Raw genomic sequence first — 26,374 nt, 5'->3', positions numbered from 1 at the left:
ACCCAATTGAGTGTGTATGTTATTCCCTCTTTAAGCCAAATTCAATGAGAAAGAATAAGGTTGTGCCATTCCCTTTGACCTTCCCATTCTTCTACCTCCTTTGTTTTCTCTTTCCTCTTTTATATGAGATAGTTTACCCTATTCTATCTCTCCCTTTCTCCTTCTCCCAATTAATTCCTCTTTCACCTCTTACTTTTATTTTTTCAATATAATCCCTTCATATCCAACTCATCCTGTGCCGTCTGTCTATGTATAAATGACCATAAATATGCCCACACTCACATATATATTTATATACACATACACCCTCCTATACATACATATGTATGTATGTATACATATATATTCCCTTCAACTATCCTCATACTGAGAAAAGTCTTATGAGTTACAACTATCATTTTTCCATGTAGGAATGTAAATAGTTCAACTTTAATATGTTCTTTATGATTTCTTTTTCCTGTTCACTTTCTCATGCTACTCTTCCTTCTTGTATTTAAAAGTCAAATTTTCTGTTCAGCTCTGGTTTTTTAATCAAGAATGCTTGAAAATCCTCTATTTCATTGAATGACTGTATTTTCCCCTGTAACATTATACTCAGTTTTGGTGGATAGCTGATTCTTGGTTTTAATCCTACTCCTTTGACCTCCAGACTATCATATTACAAGCCCTTTTATCCCTTAATGTAGAAGCTGCTAGGTCTTGTTTTATCCTGATTGTGTTTCCACAATATTCAAATTGTTTCTTCCTGACTGCTTGTGGTATTTTTTCTTTGGCCTGGGAACTCTGGAATTTGGCTATGATATTCCTAGGAGTTCTCTTTTGGGGATATTTTTTAAGACATGATCAGTAAATTCTTTCAATTTCTATTTTGTTCTCTGGTTCTAGAATATCAGGGCAATTTTGCTTGATAATTTCTTGCAAAATGGTGTCTAGGCTCTTTTTTTGATCATGACTTTCAGGTAGTTCAGTAATTTTTAAATTATCTCTCCTAGATCTATTTTCCAGGTCAGTGGTTTTTCCAATAAGATATTTCACATTGCCTTCTATTTTTTTTTTCATTTGTTTGGATCTATTTTATAGTATCTTGATTTCTCATAAAGGCATTAACTTACAATTGCTCCAGTCCAATTTTGAAGTACTCTCTTCAATGAATTTTTGAACTTTCTTTTCCATCTGGTAAATTCAGCTTTTCAAGGCATTCTTCTCCTCACTGGCTTTTTGGGGCTCTTTTGCCATTTGAGTTAGTCTATTTTTTAAGGTGTTATTTTCTTTTATTTTTCTCCTTTAGCAGGCTGTTGACTCACTTTTCCTGATTTTCCTGCATCATTCTCATTTCTCTTCCCAATTTTTCTTCTACTTCTCTTACTTGAGTTTCAAAATTCTTCTTGAGTTCCTCCATGGCCTGTAACCAATTCACATTTTTCTTGGAAGCTTTTGATACAGGAGTTCTCACTTTGCTGTCTTCTTCTAGTTCCATTCATTGATTCTTTTTGTTCCCAAAAAAGGGTTGTATGGTCTGTTTGTGCTTCCCCTGCTTGCTCATATTGCCAGCTGATTAATTTACTTTTGGGCTCTTTGCCACAGTACAACTCTGCTTCCAGAATGGAGAGAACTTTGTCCCAAATCGCTGGGGTTTTTGCATCTGTTGTAGCTATTAGGAAGGCACCCTCTCTACAGTCCCCACAAGCTCTGGCTTTCTGGCCACACACCCCAGGAACACCACCCAAGACTGTGATCCAAATCTGGGCAGGTTAAAGCAAGAGTGATTACCCTCTGAATGGAAACTTGGTTCCCCAAGATCTGTAAGCCTGGTTGTTCCTGAGGCAGTAATGTGCCACTGTGCCTCTGTTGCTTCTTGCCCCAGGGGCAATGGCCATACTGTCCTCTTCCATCCCCCCCTCCCCTGCCCCATTCCAACAGAGTTCTACACTTACCTTTTACTTTGTCTTAGGCATTTATGGGTTGAGAAGTCTGGAAACCACCACAGCTACTGGTGATTCACTCTCCAGAAGTTGGCTCTGGCCACTGCTGCTGGGTGCTGCCCTGGGGCTAAAATTGCATGGCTCACATAGGCCTGCACTCTGCTCCCAGCTCAGTGTGACAGACCTTCCTTGTCCACCTGCCAGGATGCCTTCAGTAGGAGATTTTCTTCTCTCTGTCTCTTTGTGGGTTCTGTAACTCTAAAGTTTTAGACTCCTTTTTTTTTACATGTATTGGAAATGATTGGAGTGGAAGCTCAAGCCAAGTTTGTGCTTCGACTCCGCCATCTTCTACTTCTTGGATTTTTGTCATTTGTGACTTAATTGAAGTAGTAGACAAGCAAAACACAATAATGCCAATAAAATCAATTAGAAAAAAGAAGCAAAAATATTAAGTCTCAGTCTATCCAATTCTGTTTTTCAGCTGATGTATGTCTTTGGGATATAAAAATTATCCTGTTTCTGACCAGCAAAAATTCAATAAAAAAATTAGGGACTTACTTAAGTAAGGCACTGTGTTAAGCACTGTGAGAGAAAAATATAACAACTCTCTTCTGTTAGTAAGAGTTATCTAAACTGGACTTTAGTTCATACCTATGTAAATTAAATATTCTGAGTCCCCATTGTTGTTGCCTTCTCTTTCCAAATTTCTTCACCATGAATATCCACTATATTAATTATATAACACTCACTGTTGTGTTAAAGAGGCATTTTATTGGAAATAGAAAAAAATCAGGAAAATAAGTTTACCACATATTCTACTAATATTACCCCAGAAAGCCTCCATCCTAATTTCCAGGTTGAGAATTCAGTCCTACATTTTCTTTGTAATTTGACCCAACAGTTTGGAAACCAAACAGTCTATACGAAGTTTTACCTTAGCCCAACCCTTCTATCCCTCACAATGCATGTCTCTATGCTAGCCATCCTGCCACTTCTATCCCTGATGTGAATCTCAGCATAGAATAAGCATGGAGACGGTGTTCTCCTCTTTGTCCTTTTATCTTCCACCTTCTCCCTGGTATTCCTTGCAAAACCTCTGTGCATCTTGCTAGCCATCTTTAATAATAATATGGTAGTAGGAAGGTGGGGACATAATTATCTTGTGGAATCAATGCAGTCTTAAGAAAAATATATAGTTTTCCAGGAGGCCTATATCCACTTCTTTACACAAAAACAGTCCCTGCCCTCTAGGTACCTGATATTGCTGTGCACATAAGATAGATGAATAAGTAATTATAATAAAAATAAGAATATGGTGAGTATATAAAGATAGGTTCAAAATATTATAAAATGTCCCAGAAAAGAACTATAATTTTCAGAATATAATACTCATTAAGCTTCTGAAATTCAATAATTTTCTTTTCATTCACTACAATAAAGTTGTTTTTTATGCTATTTAACACATTTTAAATGAAGAAAAACATGTCCATCAGACTTTGTTCATCGTCCCCAAAAATTCTTTCTTTGCTAGAATGCCTTTTTTAGAACAAACATGGGACATCTCAGTTTTTCCATTTCTAGTCCTACTTAAGTGGTATTAAAATTAGCCATAGTGATGAATGAATTAACTGCTTGTTCCAATGTGATCTGAAAAGATAGAGTGCCCTGGAAAAGCCACATGGACACCCCCTTTCTCACTGCTTGGCACTCATATATACCTCCTAAGTGTGTTTAAAGTATCCAAATTTTTGTTCCAATTACCTTCTATCTGGGGCCTGTGGAATTTATTATCCCTTACTTCCAACCTGAATATGTAACATTCCCATGTTCCCTGTCTCCCTTTTTATTTATCACATCCATGCTTTTACTTAATGTTTTGAAATTAATAACAATATGAGTACAGAGTGAATAATCATATCAGTGGGGATTTTTCCCACTTTTTGGAGGGGTAAAGGCAGGACAGTTTGGGTTAAGTGACTTACCCAAGGTCACACGACTAGCAAGTGTTAAGCATCTGAGGCCATATTTGAACTCCAGGGCTAGTGTTCTATTCACTGTGCCATCCAGTTGCCCCCATGTGAGTGATTCGTAAGCCCAACACTGCTAACACACACATAATACTGTTATAGATTTGCTATAATGCTTAATATTGGCCTTAGACATATGTTATCTGAACAGCTAAAGAATTTCTCAAATGGCATACCACCTAGAATGAACAATCAAATATTTTAAAACAAAAATAAAAGGTTACTAAACAAAATGACGACAGAAATGCATCTGACTTTTTTTTTTGGAAGCAATTGGGGTTAAGTAACTTGCCCAAGGCTACACGGCCAATTTGTGTGTGTGTGTGTTGGGGGAAGGTTTGTGTGTGGGTGTTTGTGTGTGTGTGTGTGTGTGTATGTGTGGGTGGGTGTTAAGTATCTCAGGCCAGAACCAATCCTGGGTCCTCCCGACTCTGGGCCAGCACTCTTACTCACTGCGCCACCTAGCCACCCCTGCAGCTGACTTTTAAAAGATTTTTGCTCACCAACTCATAGACCCTGGAAATAAAATTAATTCCCATATGTAACTGGTAAATAGCCCCGATCCCATCAGATAGCATTTTTTCTACACTACTGACTTTTTTTGTTTAGAAATTGTTTCAAATTGTACCTAAACTAAATCTTCATCATAAGTTTCAGAATTTTAGATAAGACCTACATTTGTAATACATAAAACCCAACCCTTATCTACCTCATCTATTTTACTGTGTGAATAAAAGGAGGATTCTTATTATTTAATTATGTGAATTGTATTTTTACAAGACTTATGAAGCAACACATGATTCATGGGATTGGTGAACATTTTGTATTTTTTTTTTTTTTGGAGAGAGAGTGCTAAAAATAACATCATTTTTAGACTAATGATTTTTAGATCATTTTAAAATTTAAATTTTAAGTTAACTCTTGGTAGTCTAAATAAGAGGTCTTTGTTCAATGATGATTGATACAGCCCCACAGCAACTGATTTTTATGAATCTTTATTAAAACCAGAAGCTTCTTAATATTTAATACTGTATGTGTGTTGTTAATGTGTATATGAGTATATCATTTGTAATAAATTGCTGTTCTAGATTTGTAATTAAGAAACTAAAGAGAAGCTCTTCCCTTAACCCTGTTATTCCCTTAAGTTAAAGTCTTATCACTCACCTCCTTTTCATCATCATACCTCTACAAAAATAGTATCTAATGATTCACTACCTCCACTTACTCCCTGTAAACTCCCAGCAATTTACTTCCTCCAAGTTCACCAGTAACCTCCTGATGGCTAAATCAATAGCTTCTTAGTTCTCACTCATTTGGCACCTTTTCCACCACTTTTTTCTTGATACTTTTTTCTTCCCTTGGCTTTTGTGAAACTACATTCTGCTAGTTCTCCTGCTGCTTCCCTGACTTTCCTTTTCTGGTTCACAGAATCTTAGAATTGGAAATGATCTCAAAGGTGATTTATTTTCCCAATTCATAAATATAGGGTGTTTCCAAAATGCCAAAATTTTTGGTCCCCCAAATTAGTGCAATTTTAAACCATTAAAACTTTAATAACTTAAATTTATATATTAATTTACTATTGTATGCTTCCTATGAAATTATTATTTTTATTACTTTAATGGATTTTATTTATTAATAGGTTAAAGCTGTACTAAGACACCTTATGTTTATTTTTTAAATTGAACACTTAAATGTATAAGGACTTGTGATTTCATTAGTATAGGGAACTCCTTGATCAAGGAAACACCCTCTAACAATGTGAGTCAGCACTTCCTCTTCATTTTATAACTTTAGTTAATTCCCCAGAGTACTGAGAAATTAAGTGACTTTGCTTATAGGTACAACACCAGTATATGTCAGACACAATTTGATCTCTGCTCTTCCTGGTTCTGAGGCCAACTCTTTAGCCACTTGGCTCTGCCCCTTCTGTAGAGCAGATAAGAGTATTATAAAATGTTATGATTGCAAAAAGGAGAAAGTTATGACTTACTTAAGTCTCCATGAATGCCTTACAAATAAGTGCCTCCAAACACAATTTCTCTTGTGTCAGGTTTGTTTTTTTCATTTCATACTACTTGCTGTATGGTCATTGTTTCCATCAGTTGCCATCACTTCTATAAAGTTTTCCTTGTTCCTCCAAATTGAGATCAATTTATTTCTCCCTATATTTCTTAGAAGGCTTATTTGAGCACATGTAATCATTATCTTCCTCCCCACCTGTAGCAGCAAGCACCCTAGGGTACCCAGGATGGCTGCTAGCACAGGTTCTTAGATTTCCTTTTATAAAGGAAAGCAATTCAAAAAGGGATAAACAATCTGACTTTAATCAAATATATATTATTTACCTAGTTCAGGGGAAAAAGTTAACATCCTGAACTTCAGAGAATACAAACAGAAGTTACAAGCAGACAAAAAATATAGACAGAGAAACAGACTAGCAGACAGGGCTTCCAGCTGTCTGACCCTTACATACATACCCAGTCAGTCAGTTACCAGAGAGGGAAGCACCAACATCTGGGTTTTCCAAGCTGGGGGGCTCAACAGCTGCCCAGAGTCTCGTCTGGCCAAATAATGCAACTCTTCCCATGAGTGACACCAAAGCAAAATCTCATGTCAGGATATATATAGCCTTCTCCAGGGTCAGAGAACATCACAGCCCTCGTGATCCACTGCTCAATCACAAAGTATCAAGGTGTGGGCCTTCCTGAAAAACAAGCTTCTCACCACAGGCTCCATGTGACCACATTCAGCCTATTAGGGGACAGAGTTTATTTTCAAATCAGGGAAGGTCCTCAAATTCACTTAAGCCTATCAAGGGGCAGGGAAGATCTTCAAATTCCCATTACTATTACACCAGCCCTGCCCATTACCACAGTGTCAATAAATGTGTGTTGAATTTAGTGGAATGGTGGTAAAATTGCAAAAAATAAAGAATTGGGGGGAGGTAGTGGAGAATGGTAAATTCAATCAGTACATCAGTAAGTATTCATTAAGCACTTACTATTCATCAAGCATTGTACTAAATCTAGAAGATACTGAGAAAGGTAAAAACAGTTTCTGCCCCAGGGGTATGCTGACATCAGCTCTAACCATTTTAGTGTGAACATTTGCTTCTCAAAAATCTAAATCACTACAAATTAGTGCTCGATTTATTGTTTTGTTGATTGTCTAGATTTAGGAAGGTGTTAATAATGCAGCTTGGGGTGTATGAGGTTTTCAAGGAACACTAGCACCTTTGGTATGAGGGTTTGCCATGCCCTTTTCAAGGCTGTACATCCACTTTTGGAGTCCACCTTCACTCAACTCTCACCTGTGGCTCTAAGAACTTGTAGTATGTGTAGTGGTCACACTTGAGTAAAACCATCTTAGCAAATGGGCTCAACTAAGTTGAGGGTAACCGAAGGGTCTCAAACATGTCTGTGGATTAGGGGGATGACTACCTCAGGCATGGGAAAACTTTTCTAGGAATGGGCAGATGAGAACAACTTGTCCCAAAGGATACAGAAGCAACTGAAGAAGGGGCTGTGGAGTGCTTAGAGCTTGGTTAGACATCCAAGTTGCTAAGATCATCCACTGTCTCCTGGGCCATCACCAGTCATCCTGACTTTTGTCTTGCCACTGGACATCGATGATTTTGGAAGAGAGAGTGAGGCTGACAACTCTGTGCAACTCTGCCTCACTTAAATCCAATTCCCTTGTGATTCAAGACATCATTTTATGTCGTTGATCCTCTTCAAAATGAAGGACAAACAACAATAATCCAAATTAAATTTAAAATAGTGTCTGCATACATTCCCCACTTCCATCAGTCTAGCTGTTAAATATTTACTAGCACAATCCTGTATTGCTCTATCAATAGTGCTTAAACTCAGCCAGTAGTACAATAGAGGGCTCAGCAAATAAAGTCATTACCAGAATGGAAATCTGGTGACTGTAGGCTAATTAGCAATAACAATAACAATTTATGCAGCACTTTAAGATTTTTGAAATAGTTTACATCCATCATCTCATTTCAGCTTCACAATATACCTGCCCTGCATTCAAAGAGCTTATATTTTCATGAAGAAAACAACAGATATAAAAATAGGTACATATAAAATACATATGAAGTATTTCACTTTTAGGCATGTCAATCTAATTAGAATTCTAATCTAATCTAATTCCAATCTAATAATTGATATTTTTCCCTACACTCTCTATCATTCCCATTCCCAATGCATCTTTCAAAATGTTGATTATCTATACTGCATGTTTAGCCAACCAATTGATATTAATATGCCTAGAGAAATTAACTAATTTGCCCAAGGTCATACAATTATGGTGGGCAGAGCCAGGATTCAATTCTAGGTCTTCTGTTTCTATGTTCATTGACCTTTCTAATACATTATATTCCCTCCATGACTACTTTTTTTTTTTTGGAACCTGTATCTCCCAATCCCACCCAGGCTGGAAGTACAGCCAGTGGCCATTCACTGGTTCTATACAATACTGATTATCAAGGAAGTTTTTACCTGCTCCATTCTTTCTGGCCTGGACTGGTTCATGCCTCCTTGGGCAGCCTGGTAGCCTCCTGTTCCTAGAGACTCCCCCTATTGATGCTGAACTTGGCATAGGTTCTTGATTGGCTTGATCCATACTGCAGCTGAGAACTCCTGAGCTTAAGCAGCCTACCAGCCTTAACCTCCCTAGGAGGAGGGACTGGATGTGTACTACCACCAGTCTTGGTCATGTTTATTTCATTCTAACTTGTATCCTAATTATTTGTTTCTTTGTCTTATCTCCCTTCTGTATTATTAGCTCCTTGATAGCAAGGACTTTGTATTTATATTCCCAGAACAGTTCCTTAAACATAATAGGTGTTCAATAAATATTTAATGTTTGATTATGTTATTGCAATTGTCCATTGACCTTTGACCAGAGGAGGTCTTTCTTCTTTCTTTTAGCATAGACAAAATGAATATTATAAAAGTATATGGACTGCCTGTATGGCAAATAAAGATAATTTCCACCAACCTCATGCTTTTAGAGATGAGAGAAGGCACATGTAGTTGATGCTACACAGTACCTCAGAAAGTTATTCTCTCGGCTGGTGCAGAAAAAAGACCCAAAGCTTACAAACATCCAACCAATTCATACATTTCCTTAGTTCTAAGCTCAGTACCCTATATTCTTCTAGATGCCTGCTTAGTGCTGGCCAATTTAACTATGTTTGGACCATTAACATTAACGTTCATTGAAAGTTTACTCAGGTTCTCTGTACATATTTCAAGTTAGTTCATCAAATACTAAGTGCCAGTTACTGTGGCTGTGTGCTCAAACTGTGTGATGTGATATATAAATTCTCTGGCTTTAAAGATTATGATCTTGCCTGAGGTGGGGAGCTAGGTACTTTATAAACTTTGAATGTGATCAAATTGAATTATACCCCTTTTCCAAGAAGACATGTTGACTTTTGTCTGATGCAATACTTGATGTTCAATTAAACCAAACTTAACCTATGTAAAATTTCCAAAGGTATGAAGGCACACAGTGATTTTCCAGGGTCCTTTAATCTTTTCGGGATAGGTTCTAGTTTTTATCATTTGTTTCCTAAGAATACTAAATAGGAAGAAATTATACACATGCTAATCAACCTTTGGGACTGACAAAGTATTTGGGGGTGATTTTAATGGTCAATTCTCTCTCCCTTTAGACAAAATTAAGTGGAAATGAAAAATTCAGCATCTTGTGTGTGTGTGTCTGTGTGTGGTCTTACAACAAATTATCTTTAAAAGAAGAAAAGCTAATGTGATAGGCTAATTAAATTGAAACCAGCAATCATGTTTTTTAGGTCTTCACAAGCACAAATTTTGAGTAGGCACTACTATATTCTATTAGTATTGTATTATTTATATTCAACACATATTTTATTAAGTACCTATTATCTACACACTCTGAAGATAAATATGAAAGAGACCCTCCCCTCAAGCAACTTATATTTACTAGGGATGCAACATACCTACAAGTGAGCAAATACAAAGATGTTTGAGTGAGAGTCAGTGCTGAAAATGGGAGGGGGAAGAAGTAGGGAAATCAGGAAAGATTTCATGTAGGAGTCCACCTCTGAGCCGGGACTTAGAGGAGTGAAGGATTATAAGAGTTAGAAGTGAGGAGTTAGTGCATTCCAGGTATAGGAGAAGATAATTTTCATTGCAGTCAGCCTATTTTATTTTCGTTCCTTTTTATTTATTAATATTAGAAGCAAAGTAAAAGGAACAAAGAAGAAATTTGTCTATAGAGAATATACTTCAGCTGTTTGATTGACACTTTGAGTTAGACACTAATAAACCCTTGGGACCAATGCAGTATTTGGGGAGATTTTAGTGGGGAATTCCCTCCAAAGAGGCAAAAAATTAAGTGGAAATGAAAAAAAAAATCCTGAATCTTTTATGTTTTTTTTTCCTTTCTTACAATAAACACTCTTAATTGTAGGTTCTTATACCTTTGTTCCATGGCTTCTCAGTTTTAAAAGAGGAAAAGCCCTAGAAGAAAAAGAAAATAAAATACTTGTCAAAGAAACTGGTTACTTCTTCATCTATGGCCAGGTATGTCCATAGATAATTTTATGTCCAGCTTTGTATGCCTATGATTTTCCACCTTAATGCTTAAAGACTTTACTTTTTGTTTCTCAGGTTCTTTACACAGATACCACCTTTGCTATGGGACATCTTATACAGAGGAAAAAAGTCCATGTTTTTGGGGATGAAATGAGTTTGGTGACTTTGTTCCGGTGTATCCAAAACATGCCAACAACTCTCCCTAATAATTCCTGTTATTCAGCTGGTAAATGTTGGCTCTCAAACCTGATTACTGGGCATTAAAACAGAGAAAGTCTACTAATAGTAGCTAATGTATAACCAGGACACAACTCAAGCTTCTCCTACTCTTTGATGATTTGATGGAAATTTTTTCCTTTTTGTAATCACATTTAACTTTAGGTATATTTATTGAAAGACACATGAAAATGAGAGTATAAAATTTAGCTTAAGATATATGTGGTATTCAAAAAATAAATTCTATTGATATCTTTTGTTTTTTATATCATATCACATTTTTCAGCATGTCTTTCAGTCATTCTTTCCCTTCTCAGAAAACTATAGCTTATAAGAAAGAATAAAAAAAAAGAGAAAAAATTAACAAAACTAACCAACACATAAAAAATTTCTGCTATCATGTAAAGGGTTCCACACCCATAGATTCAACTTCTGCTAAGAAGTAGGAGGAAGTATCTTTTTATATTTCTTCTTTGGAACTAAGCTTGGTCACTGTAATTTCACAGCATTCAGTTTCACTTTTTTGTTATTATTCTTTCCATTTACCTTATTTTGGTTATTGTGTCTATTAATTTCTTGGTTCTACTTTTTCCTTTTTACATCAGTTCATATATCTTCCTATGCTTTTCTGTATTATTATATTAATTGTTTCTCAAAGGGAAGTAATTATTCCATTACATGCTTGTCAGTGGACATCAATCTTGTTTCTAGTTCTTTGATTCCAAAACAAAATAGATGATAGAAATATTTTGGTAAATATGGGATACTTTTTGTCATTGATGTCCTTGAGTTGTACACCAAGATTTCTTAGCATAATACCAAATTGTTTTCCAGAATGATTAGATCAGATTATAACTCCACCAACAGTGTATCCTATGTGCTTGTCTTCTCCAAATCTGTTCAACATCAATTATTCCCATTTTTTATTATCTTTGCCAATGTGTTGTGTATGAAGTGAAACTTCAGAGTTGTTTTGCAACATTTCTTGGAAGGAAAACAGTAGACTTGAGATCCAAAACAATTTGTGTAATTTTTGCCTTTTACAGAATCTCAGGGTTGGATCTAAGAGGTTAGTTAGTCTGACTCATATCTGAACAGTAGTCCCCTTAGTAGGATATGCAAAAAGGAGATGATTAAATATGTTTTTTTAGAAAGTCTTTATTTCATCTTCTCTGTCTTTCTTTATTGAAAGCATTGAAGGCTATCACAATTGTCTTAATATGCCATTAGGAAATGAAAAAATAAGCATTTATTAAGTGCCTAATATCTTCCAGGCACTATGCTAACTGCTTTACAAATGTTATCTCATCTGATTCTCACAACAGCTCTGTGAGGTAGACACAGTTGTTATCTCCATTTTATAGATAAGGAAACTGAGACAGACAGATGTGAAGTGACTTGCCCAGGGTCACACAGCTAGTTTCTGAGGCTGTATTTGAACTCAGATTTTCCTAACACCAGACCTAACACTCAATCTATTGTGCTACCAGCTCCCTCTAATGATGAAATTAAAAAGTAGGCTTACTTTTTAGAAGTATAGGTGGAAAAATCTAGTGGACTTTTAAAAAGTCAATAAAATAAAATAATTCAGTTCAAAGTTATGAAGCTGAGATCACTTGGGGAACTACTGTCAGAGAACACACAGTAGGCATTATGAAGAAATATGTTTAAATGCAATCACTTAATTTTCATTAAGAGAAAAAAACTGACAAAAAAGTAAGAAATGTAATTGATAATCTGGCAATTATTCACCCCATGTGCTTTAGTATTACTAGCAAACTCCCTTTGATTAATTAATACTTTATCATATTCATGAACTCTTTGAGGCCTACCAGATACCATTTCTTTTTTATATCATTTATTTCTAAAAAGAAAAATCATTGCTTTTCCTTATTTTTATATCATAGTTGTTACCAGATAAATACCTCTTTCTTGAAGTGTGTTCTCATAACAAAGACCCCCCAAAATTTAAGCAAACTTAATCTGAAGCCTGTAGTCACCCAATGTGGCAATGAAAGGTGGGAGATTCATTTGCTCCTTTCTTTTCTGGGACCAAGATTGGCTGTTGTAATTGCCCAGCATTCTGCTTTGTTTGATTATTTTTATCATCTACATTTCTGTAAAGTCACATGGATTTTTTCCTGGTTCTGGTTCCTTATTTCTTTTGCAACTGTTCACACAAAATTTCATTATTTCTAGAATTTACTCATAATTGCTGTTTTTCTTATAACACAATGATAACATTTTATTACAGCTTTCTACTGGAATTTAGCCATTCCCCAGTTGTTGGGTATCTACTTTTTTCATTCTTTGCTTCCAAAAAAAAAAGCTATAGATATGAATTTTTTTTTTGCCATAAATAGGAAATTTCTGTCTTTGATCTTCTTTGATTATGTATATTGCAGTGGCATCTCTGAGACAAAATATATGGGCATTTTGGTCACCTTTCCATCCATTATTTCAAATTATTTTTAGGATGGTTGTATCAATTCACAATCCTACCACAATCCAACCTGCCATCCCACAGAAACTCAAAACTGTTTTTACTTTTGTCATTTTTGTCAATTTGGTGTCAGATGAAAACTCAGAGTTATTTTAATTTATATTTTTCTTGTTGTATGTGATTTGAATCAATCTTCCATAGTTTGTAATTCTTCTGATAAATGATTATTCATTTCTTTTGATTACTTATCTGTTGGGTGATACCTCTTGATTATACATCTGTGTTCATTCCCAACACATTTTGGTTATCAGAAATTTATGAGAATCTTCTAATGTAAATTTTTTAAAACTAATGTTAGTTTCCATTTTTATGTTCGCTGTATTAATTCTATTCATGTAAAACTATGTCAATTTCATATGACCAAAATTATCTATTTTATCTTTTATTATCTGTCCCATTTCTTTTTTTTTTTAATTGAGGAATCTCCCTCTTTCTGTAACTTTGAAAGTTATCTCCTTTCCTTTCTTCCATTAAAAAAAACAACAGCTGTGTAACCTTTAACATTTGGGTTGAATATCTATCCATTTTTAGCTTTTTATGTTATATGCTATCTCTGGATATAATCCAATTTCTTACTACTTTGATTTACCACTCTTGCTTTTTTTTTTTCAATCTTAGTTCTAATTAAGTTGAGATATTTGTTCCATTAAAACATTAGGCTTCTCTATCCTGGGAATCAAATTTCTCAACCTATCCCCTACACTATTAAACTATTACCAGTCAGGAATGTTCTTATTATGGGGATCTAGATCTCAACAAGAAGGAGGCAGGTAGGTGGGAAAAGGGGACAGAGAAGTAAAAAAGTGCAAATAGACAATCCTTTAATTCCATCTTCCCTTCCCTCTCCACTCCCACCATCTCTTCCCTAAAGAGTTCATTACCTTTCTCTTCTAAACAAAGTTGGAATATATGCCTGTGCTGATTATAGATGGGAAAAATAACTTTACTATAAGATTTATAGTGCAATATGAACTTTTAAGGATTAATGATTATACTCTATAGCACTGAAAATAATGTATATCATACAATTTTTATTCCTATTTAGTAAGATAAACCAAAGTTAAGCAGAAAAAAATTCTTTCTGGATAATTTATTTAATTAGTTTCAGTCCAATTGTCTTTTATAATTAATCATCAAAGAAGCAATTTGGTGAAGACAGTGAATAATGGGGTTATTTATGAATTGTTAAGTACAACTTTCAAAATATGCATTTATCTGTCTTGGTTGCTCTTCCACTTGGAAAACTGAAAGGATTTTTTGTCTGTTTAAATTATATGCACTGAACATTAACTTGTTTACTTTTGAAGTTTGCAAGGCTTTGCCAATAATCACCCCCCCCCTTCCAAATGAACTGTATCCACTTTGATTTTAGGTTAGACTCTAGTTAGATTTAAATATTTCTGAATTACAAAGTAATGACTAATAGCCAAATCCATTTCTGCTTCTATTTAAAGTATACAGTTAAATGAGATTTTTTCTCTCCTTTTTGTAAATCCACTTAAAGTTTTTCTAAATTGTTTTCCCAGGCATTGCAAAGCTAGAAGAAGGGGATGAACTTCAACTTGCAATACCTCGTGAGAATGCCAAAATATCCCAGGATGGAGATGGCACTTTTTTTGGTGCACTGAAGCTGCTCTAACATGCTCATTAGCACCATGTTTGGGGCTATTTCCTTCTCTTTTTTCTATACCTCCTGGGAGTGGGGAGGGGAACTGGAACTATCAAAAAGTGGCTACATTAGTCATTTCTATGAGTCATTTGTCCCAGTTTGATGAATGCATACCCAAACAAGAAATCCAACAGATAACCACAACCATATGAATGACGACAAATTTAACCCATTTTAATAGAGGGAATTAGAAATAATTTTTAACTTTGTTGGCCTATTTTGTCCTTTGGCTATGTCTTTATACACAGGATATCACATTAACTTTAAAAGGACGGTAGGGATTCCTTCAAATGTCACATTCCATAGTTTCATACAACAAAGTAAAGATGTCAACAAAATGTTGTCATTGATAAGAATAATATGGAAGTCATTTTTTACATTTATGTCAATTGTACCATTTTTTTCTAGTTATCATTACATAAAATAAGACTTTTCCCAAACTAAATTATATCTGTGAAACAAAAACAAAATTAAAGGGGTTAACAATTATAATGGCATGTTATTAAAGATTTTTTCCCCAAAATATTGTCTTGGGAATATTACAGCCTTGCCTTGTATAATGTTATGTTTATTTTCATATTTAGTGTTCTGAATTACTTGATAACATGCAAACTTCTCATAAGAAGTAAACAAAAAAATTAAGTACAAAGATGTATCAAAATCATCAGATAAAATGAAAAGTTAAGCAATTTAATATGTGAACTTGGACAGACCTTGGGAGATAGAGGAGGGAAAAAGGACCTGATGCTCTATGGTCCACGGGGTCAAGAAGAGTTGGACATGACTGAACAACTAAACAACAACAAGAATTCTGATATTTGGTTTGGTTACAAATCAAATCTAAAATCTGGATACATGTGCAACATGAACTGCACAAGTAATTGCAATTCCAATGACATAGGGAATGAGCAAACTCCACTGGTATAAGTTTATGTCCATTTCCTATAATTGTTTCAAATTGCTTCTATAATAATTAAGTAAATTGCACTGAAAATGTTGGCAATTAGCAGCCATAGAATTCTACCATGTACAACATGTCACATTTTACAACTGATCTTTAATTATAGAAATCTGGAAGTCAACATATCTCATGAGTTTTCTTTCATTAAGAATCATATCTAACATTGCTGCAACTTTTTCTCTCATTTTATAGCATTCATTGTAAGGAACCAATTGAATTAGTTAAGACCCCAAATGGGAAGATTGTAAAAATAAGAAATCTCAGCTCTAAATATGCATTTAAAATTAACTTCTATTCCCATTGTTTAAAGCTAAATTTTATAGTTTTCATTTAAAAATCGATGCATTTCCCCTCACAGCACATGGACCATACCTAATGTGGAGTTCTTGGTTATATTTCTTATGTTGCTACCAATTTGAATGAAATAAAGAATTTAGCTTTTTATTGCTCATTTTCTCTCTCTATATGACAGTCTGACCTCTACCAAATATATTTGTTTTTTTCTTATGTGTCCCCAATTTTTTTCACTTTCACAATTATAAAACATTTCAAAGTTAATATATGCTCATATTCCAAATAGATTATAAAATCTTAATTTTTTCTGTAATTTGAAAATTATTGAATTCAGTACTATACTTGAAAGAAGCAACATAGCACAGTGGATAGGAGGAGATAATCTGAGTCAGAAAGATCTGAGTTCAAGTCCTTCCTCTGAAGCTTATTTATCTGTGAGCATATGGGAAAGTCATTTAACTAGGAGTTAGCACAAGTAATATTATTGTTGTTTTGAAGATGAGGTAACTGGATCTCAGAGAAACTAAATAATTAATTCACAGTCATACAATTGACACATTTTAGAGGCAGAATTTAACTTCAAGTGTAGTGCTTTTTCTATGACACCTCTCTTCACATCAACCTGATTGATCATGAACAACAAAAGATATTGCAGTAAGATATAAGTAGGATGGAAGAAGTAGAGAGTTGGTCTCTTAGTTAGGGAGACCTGTCTTCAAGTCTGACCTTTGACATACAGTCAGCTGTGTGGTCACTTACAAATTATTCAATCTTTTCGCATCCCTGGCAACTCTCTAGTTTATTAAGTTGTGGAACAGTCGGATATCCTTATTGAATGAAGTAGTTTCCTCACTGGGGGTTCCTATACCAATGAAATTACATATCTGGATCAAAACTGAAAACAAAATTAGGATAGAAGTGGAATTATGGGTGTGTATTGTGGTCTTAGGAGTTCCTCTAGGTTTCCTGCAGCATGGAGTACATGGAAAGAGGTAGTATAAATTAATTCGAGAAAGAGGGTTGAATTAAATTGAAGGAGGTCTTGAATGCCAGGATCAGGAGTTTGAATGCTATTTGCCAGGTAATAGGAAGCTATTTAGAGAACTGCCTTATTTAATTAGCAGAGAACTGCCTAAATGTACCTACACAAAGAAAATGGTTTTGATTGCTATTCCACTGCACAACACAGTTTTCCAAAATAGCTCATTATCCTGTCCTGATGAAATTCTGATTTGATAAGGTGCTATATCATATAGCTGCTCTATGATGGACTAGAGAAGTTAATACAGCTTCCAATGATGTTTCATTTTATATAAGGGAGTAATGAATGTCCTAGGAGAATCTATTTGAACACTTTAAGTTTCTTGGAAGTAGAGACTATCTTTTTTTTATCTTTATTAATTTGTTCATTTACTTTTAGCTTATAAGATTCAGTTCCACCATTCTTTGCATTTCAAATTTACTTCCTCTCCCCGCCCCTGCCCCAATGGAGGCATACAATCAAGTATAAGAGCTGCAGACACTTTCACATTAGATAGTAGTCAGATTATAAAGAAGGATTGTATCAGATGGAATGAGCAATGGGAAAGAGGAAACAAAACCAAACAAGAAAAAGAGAGAGCAGGTAATTTGCTTCAATCTGCATTCAAGCTCTGTTCTTTCTAGTTCTTTCTCTGAATGTAGACATCTCTCTCGATCATGAGTCTTTTGGAGTTGACTTATAGCCCTGCATTGCTGAGAAGAGTCCAGTCTATCAAAGTTGGTCATCACACATATGTTGTATCTGTAATTGTGTACAAATTTCTCCTGGTTCTGTTCTTCTCACTCAGCATCAGTTCATATAAGCCTCTCCAGGTAAATATGAAGTCCATCTGCTCCTCATTTCTTATGGCACAATAGTATTCCATTACATTCATATACCGTAACTTGTTTAGCCATTCCCCAATTGATGGGCATTCCCTTAATTTCCAATTCTTTGCCACCACAAAAAGAGCTGCTATAAATATTTTTGTACATATGGGTCTTCCTCCCACTTCTACGATCTCTTTGGGATACAACCCTAGAAGTGGTATTGCTGGGTCAAAGTATATGAAATTACTTATAACCCTTTGGGCATAGTTCCCTATTGCTCTCCAGAATGGTTGAATCAGTTCCCAACTCCACCAGCAATGCATTAGTGTTCCAATTTTTCCACATCCTATCCAGCATTTATCATTTTCCTGTTTTGTCATCTTAGCCAATCTGACCGGTGATATGTGGCACCTCAGAGTTGTTTTGATTTGCATTTCTCTAATCAATCGTGATTTAGAGAATTTTTTCATAAGTTTATAGATATCTTTAATTTATTCCTGAGAAATGCCTGTTCATATCCTTTGACCATTTATCAATTGGGGAATGACTTGTATTCTTATAGATAGATTTGACTCAATTCTCTGTATATTTTAGAAATGAGGTCTTTATCAGAGACATCATTTGTAAAAATTCTTTCCCAATTTTCTACTTCCCTTTTAATCTTGGTTAAATTGGCTTTGTTTGTATAGAAGCTTTTCAATTTCATGTAGTCAAAGTTAGCCATTTTGCATTTTATAATGCTCTTTAATTCTTGTTTGGTCATGAAGTCTTCCCCTCTCCATAAATCTGACAGGTAAACTATTCCTTGCTTTCCCAGATTGCTTACAGTATCATCCTTTATAACCTAGATCATGCACCCATTTAGACTTAATTTTACTATACAGTGTTAGATAATGGAGACCATCTTTTTAATGTAATTTCATATGCTAATAAAAGCATCCAAAATTGTTTTTTTTCTGATTCTAATTCTAATAAATAAAAATTTGCACTATAGATGTCATTGTTCTAGCATCTCTTTTTGCTATAATAAAAATAATTGTAATAGCAACTTCTATATATATGATAATTTATGGTTTACAAAAATTTTCCTCAATGTTATTTCAAGGTAGTGTACATAAGTATTATTAATATCATTTTGCAAATGAGAAAGTTGGAGTTCATAGATTTTAAATGATTTTTTTTTTACCCTCTCACAGTTAATACGTGTTAGAAACAGGACTTTAGCCCAAGTCTTCTGACTCTTTATCTACTACATCTCCCATGACATCATTCTTCAAATAACCCTGATCATCAACAACAAAAGACATTACCCTAGTTCTAGTACATGCAGAGCACATGGAATAGTGGATAGAGAGTTGGTCATGGAATCAGGAAGACCTAGCTGCAATTCTCTCCTATGACAGGAACTGATTGTGTGACCCTCAGCAACTCCCTTCACCTGACAACTCTGAGACTATAAGTTGAAGGACAATTTTGCATTGGTAGAGTTTTCTTCTTCACTTCCAAGGAAATTTCTAAGTCCATAAAATCAAAGGTCTAAATCATAATATTTACATTATTCTACTAGCTTATTAAATTTATAGGGTTAGCATTATTTTGTAATTGAAATTATTTTGTAAGCTTGTACCACTGAATTCCTTCAAAATGCTTTAGGAATACAGGAGTAATTTGTGATATCTCTTGTTCATTTTTATGTTAAACCTAGATTTGAGGATTATTTTTGTCTTGTTTTTCTTTAATTTCTAGGCTCAAGCATTAGCACTTATTATATGAGGAAAAAATTTGCCTCTTGGGATAAGTTATAATAGTTATCTTTATTATCATAAAAAAGCACCATATTAGAAATGTCTGACTGGTCACTCTCAGATGTCTTCACTATGGATGACATAATAAATGGCTAATCCAGTGGTGAGCTGTTTGAGATGGCTGAACAAATTTAATTAATTGTATCAACAAAAAGTTAGTTTGTACCTAGTTACAAATAGATAATTAGAAACTATGCTATGTCATGCATAACTTTGAACAAGGTTAAGTCTTTGTTCTACTTTCCTTGCCTGTAAAAAAATCTGCCATAGTATGAAGTATTTCCACATATAGGCACTGTACTATTAAATGCATTACCTTTGAAGTGTTGAGACAATAAAAGTCTGTGTTTTGCTAATTTGGTGTTATTCTTAGTCAACATAGTAGTATGATGGTATAATCTACATGTCATGGCTCTCTATTACATTTTTGGAGAAGATGGTGATTAGAAAATGTAACCAAAACATTTTTTGACCAAAATTAAGATAGGACAAGTGTCAAGTAACTATGTTAGGCCACCACGAGGATTTTGGAAACAGATACCCCAACAGGTGTGGTTTGTATTAGCCAATTTCCCTCATCTGTGTATGAAAAATCACTTTTGGGAACTGTTACTACATGTCCATTAATAGGAAGTTCTGGTTATTTTCACTATTCCTTCTTTCCTTTTAATCCCATAGACATTCTATATGATGAAACACTTGTGATGGGTGTGGTGGTAGCAAAAGTGGAGAGTAGAGAACAAAGCTATAGAAGAAGGAAAAGTCTTATGGATATTAAATGAGTAATACTTCCTACGTTTGTTGATATGTATGCCCATCTTTTCTACAACTCCCCAATCAACTGCAAACACAGCACTAATTATATAAAATCTCCAGTGAAACCCAATTGAATAAGTCAGGAATAAAATAATAAATGGTCAAGACAACAGAATGAGTAATTATAAATGGGCTAATATTATACAAAGTCCATAATCTGTCTCCAAAGCCCTATTTCTTTGCAAAGGGAGATGATTTCTGTAGTGGAATGGATAGGTGTAATAGTTTAATGGGAAGCTCACTAATTCTCAGTTCAGAGGACCTGAGTTCAAAAATAATCTCTATTCCTTACGATCTATGTGACCTTGGACAACTTAAAACCTTTCTTGACCCTAGTTTTCTCATCTGTAAAGTGAGGGGATTGGCCTAAATGGCCTAAAACTGACTTTCTTAAAGGACAAATATGATTTTGTCATGTCTTTGCTCAATAAACCCCAGTGGCTCTCCATTATTCCATGACCTGTCTCCATACCTTCATATTACTTGTCCCTTAGAATACGCTCTTTCCTTATCCCTTTGAATTCTTAGTTTCCTCATAGGTTCTGCTGAAATGCCATTCTCTACATAAAGCCATTTCTGGATCTCTCAGTATCTCCTCCCCTCCCCCTTCAATTATATTCTATCTATTTTATATTTATTTTATATACACCCATATGTGTTCGTATTGTCTCCTCAAGGACAGTACTTTATTTATTTGTTTATTTATTTTATATTCTTAGCATCTAGCACACTACTTGGCACATAATGAGTACCTGATAAATGGATTTGCTTGATTGACCTTAGATATCTCCCAAATCTAGAGTTATAATCTTCTCCACTTTTTCTCTATACTTTTTCGATGATGTCATCAGCTCCCATGGGTTTAATTATCATTTCTATTATCTGTAATGTCTATTAATAGTACATACTATGTAAACATTAACTAGAAAATTAATAAGAGTATGGGAATTTGGGGCAAGTAAAATGATGCCACTTAAACATAAATGATTGATTGTTATTGTTCTTTCTGGTTCCACAAACCTGCATACAATATTGTGGCATCTCAGTCTGGTTAAATGGCCGTTTACTAATCTGTAGTTCCCAGAGAATAGAAACAGTTTCTTTTTCCTAATGTTTTCCAGTGCCAAGAAAAAGTTTGACTTCTAAACAGACAAAATGCTGTGCATGAGGTGAGGAGTGAATCCCATCACCTATCAGACCACAAAGCTACCTTAGCCTAGCATAGCTACAGGCAATGGGGTCTCATTCTGAACCACTGACACAAAAGAAAGCATTTTAAAATGAACATTAAGGTGTGTGTTGAGCAGAGAGAAATCACGTGAGAACCTCATGTTAGGCAGGTATCTGGAAAGGCAGTAAGGAGTAATGGGGGTGGTGGTGTGGATTATTTCTCTTATTACATTCAAGTTTCTTTTTGAACAAATTCATAGAAGTACTCTCCCCCGCCCCAGCAGATTCCCTGAGGCACTGCCCAATTCATGTATCACACTCCTCCCTGCCCCTACACTCTCAATGCTCACCCAATGACAATTGCCTTAAATTCACCATAACCATAGACAGTTCTGTTTCTAGTTACCAGCATAGGACTTAAGAATTAAGAGGAAAGGAAAAAAATCGAGAAGGAAAAAATCAGACTCAAAGTCCTAAGAGACCAAAGGACTGTCCTTTGCAAGTTATTATAATTGTTTCTTTTACTAGGTCTGTGACTTTGTTTTTTGGGGGAACTCCTAGTGAGGAAATTCCCTCTGCCAATATGGGTCAACAGGTACTCTGTATTTCATAGTTTTAGAGATTTGTCTGAAGCACAGATCACTGTATGAGGTAGACCTCTTGGATAGGTTTCATCCTGCCAGCCCAGGGGTTGTAAGCAGCTCCTTATTGGGGGAGAGGGAGAAAGAATAAGGAGGGAGAGTCCACCCATTTGATTACCTTCATTTAGTCAGATTCAATAAAAGTACTGCTGCTTTGGCATGAAACTTGATGTTCAGATAGAAATTGCTAATGACAATAAAGAGGAAAAGTCTTTGTTTTTCAACCTAACCACAGGCCTTGACTCAGAACTCATCAGCTTCTGCACTGACTGATTTCCTTCCATTTTTCCAGCTTTCATTTTGTGTGTATGAAAACAAAAGTATTTGTGGTCAAATGATTACTGTAGCTGCTGCTGTATAACTCCTTATGGAACACACAACTGGTGCCAGGAATAATTTCAAGGCTTATACAGTAGCAATGATACCAGTCAATGAACAGGTGTTCCTAAGTCAATCCCCAGACATTCCCTTTAAGGAACTGTAGTTGCTGAGATAGCAGTTCTAAATCAACAACCGACTTAGACGTCTAGACAGCCCATCATTAGTGAGTTTATTTCTTCTCCCACTTTCATATAGCCTTTGGGGCCTGGTCTTAAGACTGCATGTACACTTCAAATTGCATTGAATTGTTGTTTTTGTATCCATCATCTTCAATCAGAAGAAAACGTGCATAAAGGCAAGGAGATCAAAAATAAAATGTATACTTGGGAATAGCTTTCTTGTCATTTCAATTGATCACACTTAATGGGGCCTCTAAACATAGTTATATACATAAGCCTGATTGTGTGTATTATAATCTTTATAATTTACATATGTATTTAAGTTGTGGTTGCTAGAACTCATTTAGTAATCTTGTCTAATAGGTGCAATCTGTGACTGCTGGCATGGAATTTAATTACCTGGAAAATTCAGTATATCATTGATGCTGAATTAGAGGGATTACCATCTGTATTACCCATTTTAATCCTTTATGGAATGTAATTTCTGGCTTGTTAATTTACAAAATAATCATTTTCCTTCCACTTTTTTTAAAGCATTGCTTCATTAGCAAAAATTTAAAGGGGTTTCTGTCACTTCAAAGTAAAATTAATGAATGTAGGCTCTCTTCCAGCAGAATTATCAGTAAGGAGTTTATGATTCTTATTAAAGATGTTTTTCATTTATGGAGTCTGGAGTCTTTACAGACTGATTGCCTTCTCCATGAAATACACCCAAAATGCAGGTACTATAATTTATTTTGCAGAGAAAAACTGTTTAAACAGGCAGCTTGATTTTGTACTTTCCAGATGATCATATATTTATATGTAACATTAGAGCAGGTATGGGAAGGAAATGATCTTATAGAGAATTCTAAAATAATCTTGGAAATCACCTCTCTGTCAAGAGATGAATAATTTCTTTCACCATTGGTCCTCCAGATATATAGTTGATCATTGTATTGAATCTTTTCAATTATTTTTCATTATCTTTCAAAGTTGCTTTTCTTTAAAATATTGTTAATGCACAAATTTTTTTCCTGGTTTTGTTCATTTCACTCGGTAACATTTCATAATGCCCAGGATTCTCTAAAATAGTGTCATTATTTTTATAGCACAGTAACATTTTATTGCATTCACATGCCATTATTTGTTCCAAGATTCTCCAGAGGAGGCAAACTCTCTTAAATTCTAGTTCTTTGCTTTTCTTTGTTTCTTTTTAATGGCTGCTTTAGGATCTGGAAGATTTATTTTACTTGAGACTATTCCCTCCTAAGTATTATCTTCTCTCTTAGCCTTTCTCTCCACCACGGCAGCTTGTTTTCCTATTGAGCTTGACTTATTTCTATACTAAACTGTGTGTTTGTGTATCTATCTGTATTTCTGTGTGTGTCTAATCCTATGTACATCTCAGATAATGAAATTCATCCAGTACCTCTCCTCTACCCTTTCTTCACCTATGTATCATCTTCCTTTCAAAGATTCCAATTATAGAAAATTGCTGAAATAAAATAAAATCTAGTCCAAAGATAATGGACTAGGTCGCCACCAAATTTTTCAGAGTTAAAGTACATGTTATTCCTTTCTGGTAACAATTGGTCGACTTCAAAAATTGAAAGACAAATGAACTATCAATGGCTATCATACAATTCACTCTTTTTGGTTAGCTGTTTTGGGAGAAAATGTTTTGCAAGTGGAGTTGTCTGAACTCAACCTGAGTCAAAATGAAATATGTACAAATAAATTAATAATAGTATAATGGGATTATATCTAAGGTTTCATTCAACTCTTATAGTATATGAGTACATTCCATACTTACCTTGTCATTCTCACCTTCCCATCTTTGAACTCCGATACACTTGTATTTTCTTTATTTATATGTTGTACTGTTATGTATATATCACTCTTTTCATTCTTTCTGGTTCACTGCCTCACTTCTTACAAAGGCTTCCATGTTGTTCTGAATTATTCCTATTCATCATTCCTTATAGTGCAATAATAGACTAAGTAATATTCTACTTCATCCACCTCACTTTAATTTGTCTAGCCACCCACTATTATTGAACACATATTTGTTTTCCAGCTTTTTATAATTATAAGTAATGCTACTTTGAATTTTTTTTTTTTACATTTGGACTTTTCTTACTATTACTGACCTTTTTGGCCAGTTTAATCTTTGAGTCAAAAGAGTTTAGAAACTTTTATGACATGATTCCAAATTATTTTCCAGAATGGTTGGACCAACCAGCATCTCTATCAGTAGTAAATAAGCATTCCTCTCTCCTCACAGTCTAATATTGAATTATCCCATCTATTACCATCTTTGCTAATTTGATGGGTATGAGATGATGTCTCAAAGTTAATTAATTTCTCCAGTCATTAGTGATTTTGAACTTTTTTTTTTTGCAGATGGTCATTGATCATTTGCATGTCTTCTTCTGAAAACTGTTCATATAATTTTAGCTCATGATTTCCATTTTATAGCTGAGGAAACTGAGACTGAGAGATTAAATGACTTGACGGTGGTCATCCAGCTACTATTAGAGAATACATGAGTGAAGGATTTTTTTATCCTTTACATAAAGCACTGTGTTGGGATACAAGTACTGGGTATATAAATAGAAAAATAAGGGGTCAATTAGGTGGTGCAGTGAATAGAGCACTGGTCCTGGAGTCGGGAGAACCTGAGTTCAAATCCGACCTCAGACACTTGACACACTACCTGGAGGTGTGGTTTTAGGCTTGAAACTTCACTAAGTCAGCAAGTGGTCAAGGGCTGATGGAGAAGTGTCCAGTCTGCAACCCATCAGTGTCATGTTTGAAAAGATGGATGTTGGGAACCAAGGCTAAGGGAGACTCAGTATGTGGATAATAACTAGGGAGTTAACCTAAAGATAGGGTATTGAAGGATTCATGGGGGCAGCAGGACACCACACAAGGGGGAGATAACAGTTGCGGTAAGCTGGAATGTTTATAGATACTTTTGTGAAGGAAAAGCTTGTTATTGTTCCAAGCTGAGATAAACAATTCAAAAGTTGTTGCTGGGCAGAGTTAATGCTCTGAAGCTGGTTGGGGGGAGGGGCAGAGTTAATGCTCTGAGGCTGGAGGAGGGGTGTGATTTTACAGACTGGTTTTACAAATTGGTTTGGGCTGATGTTACAAATTGGTATTACAAATTGATGTTACTATTATAGATCCCAAGCACCCCATCAATATTAGTAACCTGGTAACAGTCTTACTCTGCTTATAAACCAGTGTCACAGTTGGTTTTTCTTGGTTTTTCTGATCTGATTCTTGCTAGTTTGGTCTTCTGTAAACTGGTGAAAGTTGCTTCCCCTTTGGCTAATGTCCAGTGAATCTGGTCTGAGTTTCTCTTTAAAGGATTCTATTTGTGCTTGTACTGTTGGAGAGAAGTTACTTGTAA

At 35.0% G+C, this 26,374-nt stretch overlaps 1 protein-coding gene across 1 annotated transcript in view; it reads left to right on the top strand.

Moving 5' to 3' along the window:
- Positions 1 to 20,203, top strand: part of TNFSF13B (TNF superfamily member 13b) — a 52,217-nt gene extending 32,014 nt beyond the window's left edge. The window contains exons 4-6 of the mRNA XM_069094126.1: positions 10,424 to 10,536; positions 10,624 to 10,774; positions 14,794 to 20,203. Coding sequence (XP_068950227.1) covers positions 10,424 to 10,536; positions 10,624 to 10,774; positions 14,794 to 14,906 — 377 coding nt within the window. The 3' untranslated portion in view covers positions 14,907 to 20,203. The remainder of the gene's footprint in view (positions 1 to 10,423; positions 10,537 to 10,623; positions 10,775 to 14,793) is intronic.
- Positions 20,204 to 26,374: the final 6,171 nt, after the last annotated feature.

The sequence above is a fragment of the Petaurus breviceps genome, unplaced genomic scaffold, assembly GCF_028583685.1.
Source record: "Petaurus breviceps papuanus isolate PSGF00001 unplaced genomic scaffold, PetGlider_PUasm1.0 214, whole genome shotgun sequence".
NCBI lineage: Eukaryota > Metazoa > Chordata > Mammalia > Diprotodontia > Petauridae > Petaurus > Petaurus breviceps.
Note: the sequence above shows the minus strand (reverse complement) of the source record. Positions and strands in the feature narration are given on the sequence as shown.